This window comes from Liolophura sinensis, chromosome 12, assembly GCF_032854445.1.
Source record: "Liolophura sinensis isolate JHLJ2023 chromosome 12, CUHK_Ljap_v2, whole genome shotgun sequence".
NCBI lineage: Eukaryota > Metazoa > Mollusca > Polyplacophora > Chitonida > Chitonidae > Liolophura > Liolophura sinensis.
In genome coordinates, this window is record NC_088306.1 from 8,954,932 (window position 1) to 8,970,432 (window position 15,501).

At 37.4% G+C, this 15,501-nt stretch overlaps 1 protein-coding gene across 2 annotated transcripts; it reads left to right on the top strand.

Annotated features, from left to right (window-relative positions):
- Nucleotides 1-1,097: 1,097 nt before the first annotated feature.
- Nucleotides 1,098-14,789, top strand: LOC135479541 (tumor necrosis factor ligand superfamily member 15-like). 2 transcript variants are annotated; one of them, XM_064759420.1, is made up of 5 exons: nt 1,098-1,137; nt 10,023-11,046; nt 12,334-12,376; nt 12,558-12,629; nt 13,309-14,789. In XM_064759420.1, the coding sequence occupies exons 2-5, from the start codon at nt 10,696-10,698 to the stop codon at nt 13,716-13,718; spliced, it is 876 nt and encodes a 291-aa protein (XP_064615490.1). In that variant the 5' UTR covers nt 1,098-1,137; nt 10,023-10,695; the 3' UTR covers nt 13,719-14,789. The 2 variants fall into 2 exon arrangements, with proteins under 2 accessions (XP_064615490.1, XP_064615491.1); XM_064759421.1 differs by lacking the exon at nt 1,098-1,137 and having other exon boundaries at nt 9,954-11,046.
- Nucleotides 14,790-15,501: the final 712 nt, after the last annotated feature.

The window sequence follows — 15,501 nt, forward strand, 5'->3', positions numbered from 1 at the left end:
TATCCATTTTAAATGAGTTCAAATGTTAAAGTTCGAAGAAAGTGCGATGCCGTTGTAGGGAAAATACCATTCAAATTGGTTGAATTAACAAAAACTATGTCTCAAAATATCTTTTTTTATTTTGTTTTGTTTCACCAAAGGAAATGTAGTAAAATTAACTGTATATGGGGTTCACTTTTTTATTTTGGCCACCCCAGCAGACGGTTTAATGACAGAAAAAACATGTTGTACGTTGGAAGATGTAAACAAAATGAATACGAATCCCAATAATGTAATGCACACGTGAATATGTTCGTAGAAAGAAAACAAGATGGTCAGTAAAACCCTCCATTTTATGTTTACATTTGACAGCTTTAAGTGTATGTTTTTATAAAAATTTAAAAGGTAACTACCTCCAGGTACATTTTTATTGGCATGCATTTCTTGAATGTGATGAGTACCTTGACAATATATGAAACATGTGTTTTGGGGGGTTTTTTTTTGTTTTTTTTTTTTTGGACCCGCCAGTGCACTTTGAGCTTATGCGATTATACCGTGAGACGAAGCAAACTTATACATACGACTGTTATGACTAAATCATCGGAACCAATAATCATACAGAGACTATACGGATACTTTATTACAGAAGTGAAAGTTTCTGATATTTATCTGAAAAGAGGAGAAAACAAAAGTGAAACTGCGAGTATCCATGTATACTGACTAATTGTCGCCCAAGATATGCAATCTATGGTACTTTCGGAAGAGAAAGCAATGTGCATTCCCACTGGTTGATACGTGATAGTTCCGTGATACCATGGAAACTTGTGGGTACTGCTTCTGATGGTTTCCAGAATCCCTATACATCCGTTGAAATTTATTCTGATTCGGGAATTTCAGAAACCAGCGCTCTTGCTTATTAACAGAGCCGCCAATGACTGCCTGAGAACAGTCGTGTGTATCGCGATAGGGAATTCCGCCTATTCTCTCTCAGCTAATGGCTAACATCGACTTCATATGAGCGACTATGACCCATTCCAAGGAAGAGGAAGTTGGGGGGAGGAGGGAATCACACAGCTCATATAACAGACCAGCTCTGGCTTACAAAGTCAATACTCAGATGATAACTGACAGACTTGCTCCGAACCTGATGATAGTCAGGTAAGCTGGATATTAAGTTACAAGCTGCTCTTAATATATGGAATTTTAATTTGCCGAAGACATGTATTTGAACTGTGAGATAGTTTCACTATATAACTCTCAGTACTTTTAGTTTTTCTTCGAACTTTAATTGAACCGTCTTTTTATATTTACATAATTTTATGAACTTTTAGCGTCCCAGAGAGATGCAGTTGAAGTGTAAAATTCATGTAGTTTTGCGGCAAAAACTTATGGACTTCGAACGTTATTTAGAAATGTAATTCAGCTGTTAAATAGTTTTATTACATAGCTTCGTGAGCTTTTAATTTTCCTTAGTGCCATTAGACTGTCAAATATCTTAAATACATAAACTTAAGGTCATATCTTTAGCTTATACTGGCTACATTTGCTGTATCCCTAAGTTTCCGGTATAATGTACATATTTACGGAAGCCTGTTTCCGCAATTTGTCCTGTCTCCATTTGTTTTGGCTTCTTCTTATGTTATTATTGTCGAGTGGTTGCATTGCGTTTCCATTGTTGCGTAGTATTACGATGTAACTTCGTTTGTCTTGGCCTAAATTACTTTCAATGAAAGCACTCTACATGTTCAGTATTTCAGCTTTAACATAGTCAGCAGTGACGTTTCTTTCGTTTTTGTCATACCAAAATGCATCAAGTACCTATCGCTCTTGCTCCAAAATAAACATGTGGAACGGTCAGACGCGGAACATTTTTGGGATCCGATCGACTTTACTTCAGGGACTTTTAGGGATCCGATCAAATTTATTTGGAGGAGGGGCGTACCTTACCTTACAAAATCGCGATGACGGTTACATGAAGTGTCGTTGGGATTGACTGTACTAAAATATTATAAGTAACTTTATTGATGTTAAATCCAACGTTTTGACCATGGTGGACAGACAGCACTTATAATGTCAGGCTAACACTTTCTAAAGCCTTACAAATTAAACATTTTACACATTTCACATTGTAAATGTTACAAAGTCTTGTCAGTTTATCTTACAGCTTATGTTACATCTTATCTTACAACTTACCTTACAAGTTACCTTTCAAATAATCTTACAACTTACCTTACAACTCATCTTACAACTTACCTTACGATTTATCTTACAGCTTACTTAAGACTTATCTTACAACTTATCTTACAACTTATCTTTCAACTTACCTTACAGCTTATCTTAGAGCTTACCTTACAACATCTCGTACACTTTAGCTTATCTGCTCTTACAACTTATCCTACAACTTATCTTACAACTTAACTTATAACTTAGCTTACAAGTTATATTACAGCTTATCTTACACATTACCTTACAACTTATCTCACAACTTACAACTATTGTTATGGAGATTCTATGATATGACCAGGCCTGATTTCACAAAAGTCTACTTTGATCAAGTGCGCTTTGGCTTTTTTAGCCTTGAGTTTAAATCACATTTCAAGTTTTTACTTAAGTGAAAACTCCCTTTGGGAAGTGGTTCCATAGATATTAAGTGATTTAGTAATTCTTCAGCAGTAGGTAGATCTATCCAAATGGTCAGGGTTTTTCTCATTTTCAGGGAATTTGTGGATTTCCCCTTTCTCAATGTCCGTCAAACCCTCGCTCGAGTGATAGTTCGCGCAGTCAAACTTTCTTTGAAGACCACGTGTCTTCCAGTAACACGGCATTGAAGTTTACCCAGTCCATGGTTTAACCCCGACACCCAGGTTTTCTAAGGCCATGAAACGATGATCACCTGCGCATAAAGATTTTTTAAAGAATATTGCGTTTAAACAACCATCGCATAATCGAATAATAAGTGACTAAATTCTTCTTTTGTTGACCTAATCGAGTGCATATGTGTTCTAAGACACACGTTTACCTCACACTACAGCCTTAGACAATAATTAGGTTTTAAACGCCATACTGACTTTGGCCTCATTACTATAAAGATACCAAAATGTAATAACCCGAAGGAAGTGGTGATGTACTTTTTGTCGGTAAGAAACTGAATGGAAGCAAGAACCAAGTCGTGTGGTACTCCACCATGGAGAATGAAAAATGTATTTTTGTCAGTATTTGCGCTGTTACCTGTCATGATATTCCCTCTAATGACGTCACATTTTATTGTCAACGTTCGTGATCATATTTAGCTATTTCATATTATAACCCAAAACAGTTTGTTGAGAAATACCCGGAAAAATATATTACGATTCGTGCTGTTATTTGTGTATCTGCTGACTTCCTCTGTCTATGGTTGAAATGGGTAAATTAATTAGTAATTAGTAATTTCTCTTATCGGGACAGATATTATATATTACGTTGGTTTAGTCATTTGCCACTTCTGCGAAGGGAGGGAAATAACCCTAAGCCTAACCCTTCCCTCTGTAAACCTGCAGCATTACTATATTGAGGTAATGTGTCCATGATCAGGCAGCTACAAGATGTTACCGGCTTTGGCTCGGAACTGCTAATGGCTGTGACGTCATCCAGGTCGCCTCGTTCCAGGGTCGTGAGTAAAAGTGAAGGGGACTGCATATAACGAGGTCACCAGATCCGAATTTTTCCGTATGACGTCATATCTAGGCTAGTACACAACTAGGTCGAATCTGAAACCTTTAGCTTTAGTGGGATTCCCTGACCTACATTTGAAACGGCAGTACACAAACTAACCACAGCCAAAGGCTTCAATAGATATCGCCTGACTGCCCGAACATCACGACGAACATAATACAAACATTTCCTTCTTCTGTATTTGCGCGTGAAGTGACAGCCGTTTTATTATTATCTTTGTGAAGGCATGTAAGCTGTTCGGCACGACATGTGATTAAAACTGTGGACGGGTCTCTAGGCGGAGTGTAAGTGTTATCGCCTGAGCTTCATGCGTTTCCTCGCTGCTATGCACCTGGCTGGTAAGCTGTTTACCTCCGCTTTAGCCCCAAGGTCTATTGTGTTATCGCTTACCAGGCGTGTAACCGAAATCAAATACCTCAAGAATATTTGCAAAACGATGCTATTAATCGCCGTTGATGTGTTTTCTTATGCAAAATTGCCCATTTTCTAGGGACAGTTTTTAGGACATGCGTTTGCATGAGAAATAATCTCGAATTCTTGAATATAAGCTTTATTTAGAGGAAGGCAGTTTGGCTTCGTCAGGTATGTACAGAAATGATGTAAGCAATGCGACACCAAATTCAAAACCTTTATGCAAGGAGTCTAAGAGAAGAACAGGGACTCTGAAGCTATCAGTATAGATGGAACCCGATGACAAATGAAATTATGAGTAAGAATATCCACATTTGCCAGACAATGGGACAGCAACCTACCCATTAAAATGACCATCAAAGTACATGGGATACACAGAATCACGACTACGTACATAAAACAAGCCTAATTTTACATCCCTACACGAGCATTTTGGATTTTTCTGGCAATTTTAAGTCATTAGCTAGTTGTTAGCTCGGTAACATTTTGTCAAATGTAGTGCCATAGATAGACACAGGAATGTTCTATATGGTCATTTATACCTATCAGAAATTGAAAATACTTATGGATTTATTTATTTATTTATTTGATTTGTTACTCAAGAATATGTCACTTATACGACGACGGCCAGCATTACAGCGGGGGGAAGCCGGGCAGAGCCCGGGCAAAACCCACCATCATCTGCAGTTTGCTGACAGACCATTCCACGTGCGGCCGGAGAGGAAGCCAGCATGAGCTGGACTTGAACTCACGGCCTCATGGATTTATATATGTTGTGTACATTTGCGGTAGTGCATCTATATTATTTTTAGGTTTTCACAGAATTATTATAGAATACAAAATATATGTGAGATTAGGCAACGCTTAAATACCTTAATTCTACGTATCAGACTGCAGGGTCATTTACAGATTTTCCAGAGGATATGAGGAAAGGTGCAAATTGGTTCTTTATAAAAGGAATAGTGTCGGTTGTGTGAAAGACGCTAATAATTTAAGCCTACTATCTCTCTCTACTTGTTTTATTTCCTTTGGCAGTATATGCCAGAAAGCATGGGATTTACGTCTCAACGGTATGGCCTGAATTTGTGATCTGCATTCGTGTATAACTCTTTTATACATCGCTTATCACGGCTGTTGTTCAGCGAAACTGCCAAATAAAACGCTCACTGAGTGCTAGAGGGTGTGTACTTTACTACTCTTTACACATGTACATCAGTAGTTATAATAAAACCCTGAGGTGAATATATAAATTGACAAGTGGTAATAGTTGAGGCCATTTGGTATTCACTACACACTGTTGTCACCGCTCTGGTTTTACTCGTAGGTCTTTTATTATATTTGAATCTGAATTCAAGTTTTGACCTTGGCAATTTGCAGGAGAGAAAGAAGGTCAGCACACCCTATTTTATGTTAGACTGACGATGGTATTATGATCTCTGACACAGCTATTTCTCTGACAACTTAGACTCTAAGAGACATGTATGTATATACTGTGTAACGTTAATGTATATACACTCTACAAAATCAGGAACCATTTACTTCAGTTGTTTTCGACTGACAGTATTTCCTAAAGCATGTCTTAGAATCAAATGAGTTTCCCCGGTATCAACTGGATTATTCATACAGATCTCTTTATTTTAACACCTGGTACTACTCAGAAACCTAAATATCATGAAAATAAATTTAAAGAGGCTGTACACCGGATATTTTTGGCAAACAATTCATATTCGTTAATCTAATCAGATTTTCTCTGCTTACCAAGAATATGTCAAATTATTGCCTTTTAGTAAATATCAGATTCTTACCTTTACAACCTGTACTGTTAGATGATTATAAAGTGTGAAAGTTATTACATTTTGGGAACTTTATTACCGATTTTGAACGGTAACACGGTGCACAGACGAGGCTGATATTTTTGTAAAAAGTAATTATTTTTGTCATTATTTGAGTAATTCTAAAATAATAGCAAAGATTCGATTTGATCTGCACTGATTGATTTTTGCAAACAAATCTCCGATATAACCTATTTAAAGATCATAAAGAAACTTAATTAAAAGTTAAACCTCCTTGTGAAGTTTATCCTTATGTTTGCATTTTCAATCATACATGAGACTTCATGGGTTTTTTTTTGTTATTTCCTCTTATAATTATTTATTTATTTGTTTTTGTTGTTAAATCTCCATTTGTTTCATTATCTTTGTAGAATATAATATATCATTCTTCTTTCCACACTTCATACAACAGTTCTTAGCAAAGATTTAATTGACAGAATTTCGTCATTAATTGTTTTAGTGTACACTAAAACTAGTCACCGTTAGATTAACGAGGGAGTCAATAAATGCTTATTTTACAGACTTTCATTCATAAGGTGCTTGGCACTGGTCCACTACAACTATCAAGTCCTTGGCCAGTGCGGTTGTGTGTTCGAATATAAGTCTCGCTGTTTTTTTATTACTTGTAATTTCTCATTAATAATACCAGAAGTACATAAATAGAGGAAAGTATACCATGCTTTCTTTATATCCGGATTGCCTTATCTATACGCACCTTAATACACATTGATTGGTGCGTGCGATCACAGAAACAGTGAAGCTAATGTTTTTCTTTATAGAACATTACGTATCGATGCAATGTGGTAAAATTAATACATAAACGTTTGGCAGTAAAAGTAAAATATCAAACTTTTATTTCTATTCTAATAAGGGCTATGGAAGTATCCGTGCGTATTACATCAGCGCGGTGCTTGTATGATCAGAGTGTGTCTGAAACACCATTATCCTGAAAATTTATTCGGAATTCAAGCTTAAAATGCCAACTATCCTTCCTTCAAGGTTGAAAACTAATTGAATGCCTCTCTCTTATATGTTACACTCATACAAACTATGTTATTTATTTGATTGGTGTTTTACGTCGTACCCAAGAATATTTCACTGATACGACGGCGGTCAGCATTATGGTTGGTGGAAAACGGGCAGAGCCCGGGGGAACCTACGACCCTCCGCAGGTTGTTGACAGACCTTCCCACGTACGGCCGGAGAGGAAGCTAGCATGAGGTGGACTTGAGCTCACTCACTCCTGGGGCATTACTCTGCGCTAGCGAGCTAACCAACTGAGCCTCGGAGGCCCCCTGTTGTTTTTAACAGAAAGTCTTTTGTGTGAGTGATACTCGAATGCATTATGTTATTATAACACAGTATTATGTCGTATTCAACATAATATTCTGTTAGTGTAACAGAATCTTTGTGTTGAATTAACAGAATATGTGTGTTACATTTAACAGAATAATCTGCTGTTAGAGCAGAATACAAATATAAAGATTAATTTTTTGGAGCTTACTAGCTTTCTATATTTCCTATACTGATAAAGGAGTTAATGATTGTTTTGGAAATGGGCCTTGTGGTTACTGACTTGAAACGTTCTTTTTTTTTTTTTTTTTTCTTTGGTTTACGAGTTGTATAGGATCAAGTAACTGGGCAGGAAAATTTGTTGATGTTTCACATTTATGACAATTTGTCAACAAGTTGGGAAGAAATATTTTCCTGAGGTAGTCACATGCCGCACGATGTAAATCCAGCCACTGCCACACGGCGCTGTAGTCTGCTGAGCACTTGCGGAAGTTATGCTTTATCTATAGGGATTGAAAACCTGTGTATTGAATAGAATGACCCAACACCACAAATAAATTAAAATCACAAAAACTAATTGCCGATTATTTTTTACCAATCGACACGTCATGGAGGTAATTACTTCAGGGTTTAAACATGACAGCTCATCCCTGTATGCTCTCGCACATGCTTCCTGTACTTTAACACAATGCTATAAAACAGTAATTAACTAATTTGTTTCAGGTGTTTTACTTTGTGTTTAAATCCAACAAAGAATCATTCGAACAAGATGTTTTGGGAAATAACCAATATCTCAAAATTAAACGTTATCTTAGCGCCGTCGTACAAGTGAAATATTTTCGAGTATGGCGGAAAACACCAATCAAATAGATAAACGAACGAATAAAATATATTGTCTGGCGAGTAAAATCATTAAAAATGAAAATTATTAAATGGCAATTGATTTAGCTCAAATGCCTTAGAGCCAGTTAATTACGTAGTCATATGGTTCACAGTCAAACTGCACTACCAGCGATCGACGTCAACCGCTAAATTTACTTATAAACTCGCCTGAACACTTTTTGGTTATTAGTGGGGTGGTAACTGTGGTATACTGACCGACGGAAATTCACCGGCTACGTGAGTCCATCGTTTTTTTATATTACAATTTTTATAATAAATTTCGTAGATTGAAAGTGGACAATTATTTTCACTTAAAGTAAAACCCGCATGCCTAAATGAGAATCTTACCTTGAATGTAAACATTTCCATCCATATAGAGTAGAATATAGAAATGTGAGCTTGCGTTAAACAAGCCACTTTTCATTTAGATTACCATGTCTGCTTTAAATGACAAAATTTACATTTTTTGACATTTATGGTTAGTTTTTCATACTAAAAATCAAATGTAAGCGTGCTGTTCCGCCGACATATATCAACGTGAAATAATTATGGGACCATTTAGTACCAAATTAGTCACGTGGTATTCTTGTTTAGTCACGTGGTATTCTTCTTTAGTAGATCATTTCTTTAGAATAAGATTAATAGCATGATAAAAAATCAGTTTTCCCTTTACATTGTTTTCATGTAAATTCTTATTACAATATAGTACTTCGAATTGTTACTTACGTTTTTGAATTCATGGTGATTTTCTAAGGGTTGTATTTTATGTAAGCATTTAACAATAAAACTCTAATTGAGGTAAACTAACTAGAGGCAGAAATTCATCAGTTACGTTTGCATGGCTATTTGCCAAAGATCACACGCCTTGCTGCTCTGATTTTGCTCTCCATGCTGATGCTGTCTTTTTTATGTTAATCTTTTACAGTTTATATTCTGTGCTAGATCTGACTTAAGCTTCGGCAAACTTTCCAACATTTTTTTAACATTGTATACATGGCAGACAATACATTCAATTCGTTCAGACAGCATATCAGGAAGTGGTCATATGGGTATGACGTTTATGTAGATAAATTATCATAAATATTTTATTTGATTTTCAAATTAATCTTTAACTATTATAGCTTTAATTCGTGCCGTTTTTTTTTTCGTTTTTTTTTAGTAAATGCTGAATGCTACAATTGGTAGAGCTTCTTAAACACGAATTGTTTTGTCATTCAAAAATGGTGTTACTAAGGAGCCTAAAAATAAGTCTATGACAGGTTGAACTATATTTACAAATCTGACAAAAAAATTCCCTCGCGATGGGCGTCTCGTTTTAAACATTCCATAATTTAAAAATCGACGGAATATAGTATACATTAAGAGGAAGTGAGTTGATAGGCTCCATACCATACAGGCAGTGGCCTGATCACAGAGTCATGCTATGTAAAGAAAGGGTACACATATGACATCATTATATATCTTTGAAGGTCAGTTTTACCCTGTTTTAATAGTCATTGCTTAAAATATTTAGGTATTTATTTGATAAGTGGTAAACGCCTTAACTGGCTGCTGTCAGGTGTTTGCGGAGCGTATCGGAGTAACGTAATCAAAATTACTGTCTGCGAACTCTCATTTTAGAAACGAAACAAGATTTAAATGTTTAAACGTCTATCTACACTGGGTAGAAACATTAATGCCGTAAGGCAGTGACGAGGATGAATTGACTGGTTTGAAGAAAGGAATGCCCTGAGAGAAAAACTAATGTAGTTTCCGGCTTCCCCCCTTTTTTCCCTACTAAGTTATAAATATAGCAGTGAGATGGGTTATCCCCTCATTTGTGTCCTTTGGTGTGATCACATAATAAGGTTATCTTCAGAATTTCCCACGCGTTCGCGTGTTGTCACTTACGCACGACTTTTGATATTGTTGCAGTAAATTGTCAAAACTAACAGAGGCCGGGCAGTCATATCGTCCCGCTAGAGATTGTTGGTAGCGGACTATATATACCACCCGAGCACCACAGAGGTTCAGTGGGGCATACGCTGGCACATTGGCGAATAACTGGAGCTTTTCAGGAGTTTACCTTTACAATGTTGAGGAAGGAGAAGACTAACACGTTTACAATTATTCCATTTATACGGTGATTTGTCACAGAAATACCCACATATGCCGGAGTAATCCCCCAGATATAAACAAGGAACTGCATGGAAGTGTCATCATCAACTGACTTACACCAACGATATTAACGTTTCGCAATTACATACTGAAAGGGCTCATCAAATCCGTAATCGCCTGAAAGGCCCGCCATTGGTCAGTAATTGACTAACTGTTTCAGTTATATATAGTGTGGCACATAACAGTAAAATACTGCTGAAGGTGTTATCGGATCATAAACAAGGATTTCATCTGCCAGAGCAGCCCCGCAGCCCAGCACTCCAAAGATTCGATCCGGTAAGAGAAAGCCATCGGATAAAACTCCCGTTCTTACGTTGTGGATGGATTAAAGGCCAGGTAGACTGCGTTGAACCGTCACGAAATTGTTTCGCTTTCGGAAGGAAAAGTCTGACGAAAGTATAGTTTGAGGCAATTAATTATTTTCCTCTATATGGAAATGGATGATAGACAGCAGACGTTGTCGGCAGATACCGATGTGGAACAAGACCGTGTTGGCAGAAGAACTCCTAGACACAAACCTTGGTACACCAAAAGTGTACGCTGCATCTTACTGACGTTGGTTTTGATGCTCTTGGCTGGCGTTGTTGGTTTTCTAGTCTTTCAAAGCATTAGAAGGTCCCACGGACCTACGGACTCCTATTCGGCACCTCAAAACCTCATGTGTGTACCGTGTAAGGATGCAGGGGTGACACTCCCAGAGGCAGTTGGACATAAACGGCATCATGTACAGGGCCCGTTGTGTTGCTTCAGCAAAGGAAGTAGCCAAGTTCCTTATACTTCGGTAAGTAAATAGTTAGAGAGTGAGGTAATTTGTCTACGTTGATCTCGGCGCCGTTAAATAAGTGAGCCTTTTATTGAAAACCGTATGACCCTAATCAAATAGTAAACAAATACATTTTAGAGCGACTTGGTGTCGACTACACAAAGGCAGTTGTAAAGTTAAAGTTACAATGTGATTTAACCACCCCTCGTACGATGTCTTATGACACCCGTCAAATTTTGAACAGCTGGGATCAAAAACTGCTTATTGAACTTTACTGAAGATTTAAGCCAGGATTTGAAATATGACTTTAGAGCCTATTTTTTACTCTTTCGTCATGCCACCTCTCCAGTGTTATCTTTATACACATTCACTATGACTCAGGAGCCTCTCACCAGTGCGGTCGCTGTAAGTTCAAGTCCAGCTCATGCTGGCTTCCTCTCCGACCGTACGTGGAAAGGCCGTGCAACAACCTCTGGATGGTTGTGGGTTTTCCCCAAGTTCTGCCCGGTTTCCTCCCACCATAATGCTGGCCGCCGTCGTATATGTGAAATATTGCTAAGTACGGCGTAAAAAAACCAATCAAATAAATATATCTTTATACAAATGCGCCAAATTTGAATTCCCAGTACCAAAAACTAAGCAATTTCCAGTACCGAACGACTAAATATAAGAGTCATAAAAAAATCTTCGTGGAATCGACCCTTGGAGTTTGATCATCAGGGTTCCCCCCAAGTCATTTCAATACTATAAATACTAACAACTACTTAATTCATTATCATAGAAATGGTATGCCCACGCTTTCCCACTCTGATGACAATGCCGTTTAAACGTGTTGCTATGGTTTACGTTGGAGAGGGAGGGGGGGGGTGCCTGATTAGTTAAACCTTAATTTGCAGAAATCTATTAAAGGACGTGATACTCTGTTAAGTCCCTGAACCATTTACCGATCGCATTTTCAGATACACAGTTATACCATATATATAATAATTTCGTGATTATTTATGCCTGTAATGATATTATACCGTAATACTTCCTGAAAAACCTTATAACATAATAATTATGTCGATCACAACTTTTGTTTATTCAGAGAGCGACGTTTTATGACAGGTACTAATATCGATATCATGTATAATGCATATATTTGTTTTTTGTTATCCAACTCAACTTGTAAATGTCATTGAAACAAGTTGTGAACATAATGGTCTTTAATTGTTCTTTGTTCCATGATAACAGCCTTCTTTTTATCTGTATTTTTATTGTTTTGTTTTTTTTTTTTGTTTGTTTTTTTTTTATTTTATTTTATAGTTTTCCAGCAAAGCAGCTCAGGCTCTTGAACAAGAAAAGAAAGGTAAGTTTGGTTTCATATGATTTCTAAATAACTGGATTTGTGCTAACAGTTTGTTTTATCGAAATGCTATGCCGTGGGTGGAATGACTGTGTTTTATGTACCTTTACCTTTACTCGGAAATAACGGTCTGAAATTCAGGTTTCTTACATTTCATTTCATGATATTTTTTATGTTATTCCAGACAGACCATGCCATCAAAGTGTTTCCAGCAGGCCGTCAGCTTTTCTGTTTCTGGACTACCCAAAAACAGGAGGTAAAAAAACTACTTTCACGTCGGAATAAACAAATTCATAGCTGAACAATGGTTGCAGTTAGCTGAACAATGGTCTCTTGTTTACTAAGAAGAATCTACCGCACATCAACTTGTAACTGATAGTAACCCCTGATGTAAAGCCGTAGCCGTACGGCTTTGGGTTTTTAGCCGTAATCCGTACTCAGTGAGTAATTCAAGACCAGTAACATCTAATGTGTTGCAGTTATCATCTCTGCATACTTATTTTAGATAATTTTGCTTAAGTCATGGTTCTGTGGGGCGTGTAATTTGCTACTATTTCTGTATTTAACAGCTAACATAAAACCCTAACTGAGGTAAACGGACAAGAGGCCGGATTTCACCGCTATCGTCTGACCAGTTGCCTCCTATCACACTGTGGTCGCTTCTCTTGTTTTACCCTTTATGCTGTAGTTTTTTTTTATTTTGTATAGAGGTTTTAAATTTTGCCTTTGTCAATAAAAAACTCCAGAATCTGAATTTCCTAAGACTAAAGACTAGCGTGGAATTCTCTATCCGTGAACGGCCTATCAGATCTTTATTAGAACAGCTGTCTTGAACTAAATCTTCACTGGAGTACAATATGACATTGAGGCATATTGCAGTGATTTCAGATTTGGATTTCAAATCCATTTGACTGCTAACTTTTTGTATGTTACAGAAATGGGTGATACAATGCATTGGAGCACACAGACACCATTTTCCGAAGGCACCGGTCATTTGTCTGACTCTCTAAAGTACAACAGAAAATACGGTGGACTGATCGTCCCAGAGAACGGCGTGTACAAGGTATACAGTCAGGTGACATTTCGCCAGTTACCCAGGGCATCCGGTCCCACCCTCTACATACACTGTCTGTTCCTTTTGCGCGCGCACCAGGAAGAGGGAAAAGTCGTCATCTGTTCGAAGACCACTAAGATGAACGTCACCGACGCCAGAACCCTCCAGCCGTCGTATTTCCAGGCGGAGATCAACGTCAACAGCGGTGATACGCTGTTTGTGAACGTGTCTGACATCTCATCTGTGTTCTCGTCCTATGGAGACAGCTACTTCGGCTTGTCAAAACAGTAAGCGCCTTCACAATGTTCAGGTTCTTTTCCTCCTCGATGCTGACGATCTCTTGGTTGCTTTCAACGTTGTAGTTACATGTAGTTCGAGCCAGTCACTGTCCCGTCTTCAGTACGTCATCCAATGAGATGATCACACTGGCTATCTTTCCTATTATGCGTCAAGTGATGATGAGACTTTAAGTTAGCCATGTACACTTAGGACGAGCACTCTGATTGGTCGCAGCAGTTCCTTCGGCCTGGTGCTTCGTGTATTCCAACGGAACTTCGAAGTACCCACCAAATGACAAAGTCAACCCTGAAGGTATGGAGAGAAGATCTGTGATACACTAAGAATAAACCCGTAAAAGGGCAAAGAAGTCCATACCAGTGATTTGCCGGAAACGTTGAGCTTCTTCTCGATGTGCCAAATGTATTCATGCAGCATATGTGCTTAACTACAGGGGGTGCATCTACAATATTAATTCTGTTCCAAACCGCAGTGTTTAAGGAATGTGAAAATGCGACAAGCGAGTACGAGTGAACGAGACATTTACCTTTACATTACGATTTAAGCGATTGTACAATCCACGAACTTTCTGATAAGAAACACGAGGACATTTTTCTCTCAACACTCAATATTTAGGTGGTGCACGGAGTTTAATAATGTTCGTTCTCGGTTATAAATGTGGATTTGTTTTAATTTATTCCTTAAAGAATTGTTTACATACATGTATACATATACTTATTTATGATTGAAGTATGGGCTGAACAAGAATGTGTACAGAATGCTTTTATATTTTAAGGAGAAAGTCTTCTTACAGCTTTATGTATATATTTATTTATTTGATAGTAGCTTAATTAAAAGTAGTCTATTTAAAGGAGTGAAGATATTTTCAGAAACAGTTTTTAATGGACTTTCTACTGACTCGTATAGGTTTTATATTGCTGTAAACAATGGAGAATATTTGTATTGGAAACTGGAAATGTTCAAGAGAGTATGCTACTGTGGTCAGTTACATATGCCGTTTGATGTGGTAGACATCAAGGGGCATATACGATATTAAAAACGCACACACAGAGAGACACACACACACACACACATATATATAATAGGTTGGTATGCCTGTTCTGGTCAGTTTCATTTGAATTTTCATTTCATTTTCACGTGAAAGTCCTGTACTTTTATGTGTTATATAAATGGGCTTATCTTGTATCCACAAACATTACCTAGATATCTAAAAATAAGGGATAGGTACTAGGTATTAATATCCGCCTGTGTCGCCCAGCAGTATATCGACGTGAAGTGGAGGGTATTCCCCAGCATTAAACGTTAAGTAAGCCAGGCGAATATCTTCACCAAGGTAGATAAAACAGCTCACCCTGCTCTCCTATTTATAGATACCAAAACAGATATATATATATATATATATATATATATATATATATATATATATATATATATATATATATATACAGGAGTAATATGACTTAAGTCTAAACACAGCTTCGTGATCCTAGGGGCTGGGTTATGTTAATACACTAAATATACCCCAACACGCTGTGGTGTTGACACCATTTATGAAATGTTTTTCAGTTTTATGAAAACCTCTGGAAGCAATTGATTTCACCGGATCGCAGCGATTGCTTTCCACTTTCCTTTCTCACTAGCTCTTGCAATTACTTCTTAGCTTGGCTGTTTTAACTATTTTTCACAGTCACTTACTAACTCTTTTACAGTTTTTCCATTTTTGAAACAGTTCATTTGTTGTCGACCCGCGGGCGACTCAAGTGAATCTGTTGACCAA

Coding starts and splice junctions, on each gene's coding strand:
- LOC135479541 (XM_064759420.1), top strand. CDS start 10,696: ATGGAAATGGATGATAGACAGCAGACGTTGTCGGCAGATACCGATGTG. Junction 12,377..12,557: donor TCTTGAACAAGAAAAGAAAG/GTAAGTTTGGTT, acceptor ATGTTATTCCAG/ACAGACCATGCCATCAAAGT. Junction 12,630..13,308: donor GGACTACCCAAAAACAGGAG/GTAAAAAAACTA, acceptor TGTATGTTACAG/AAATGGGTGATACAATGCAT.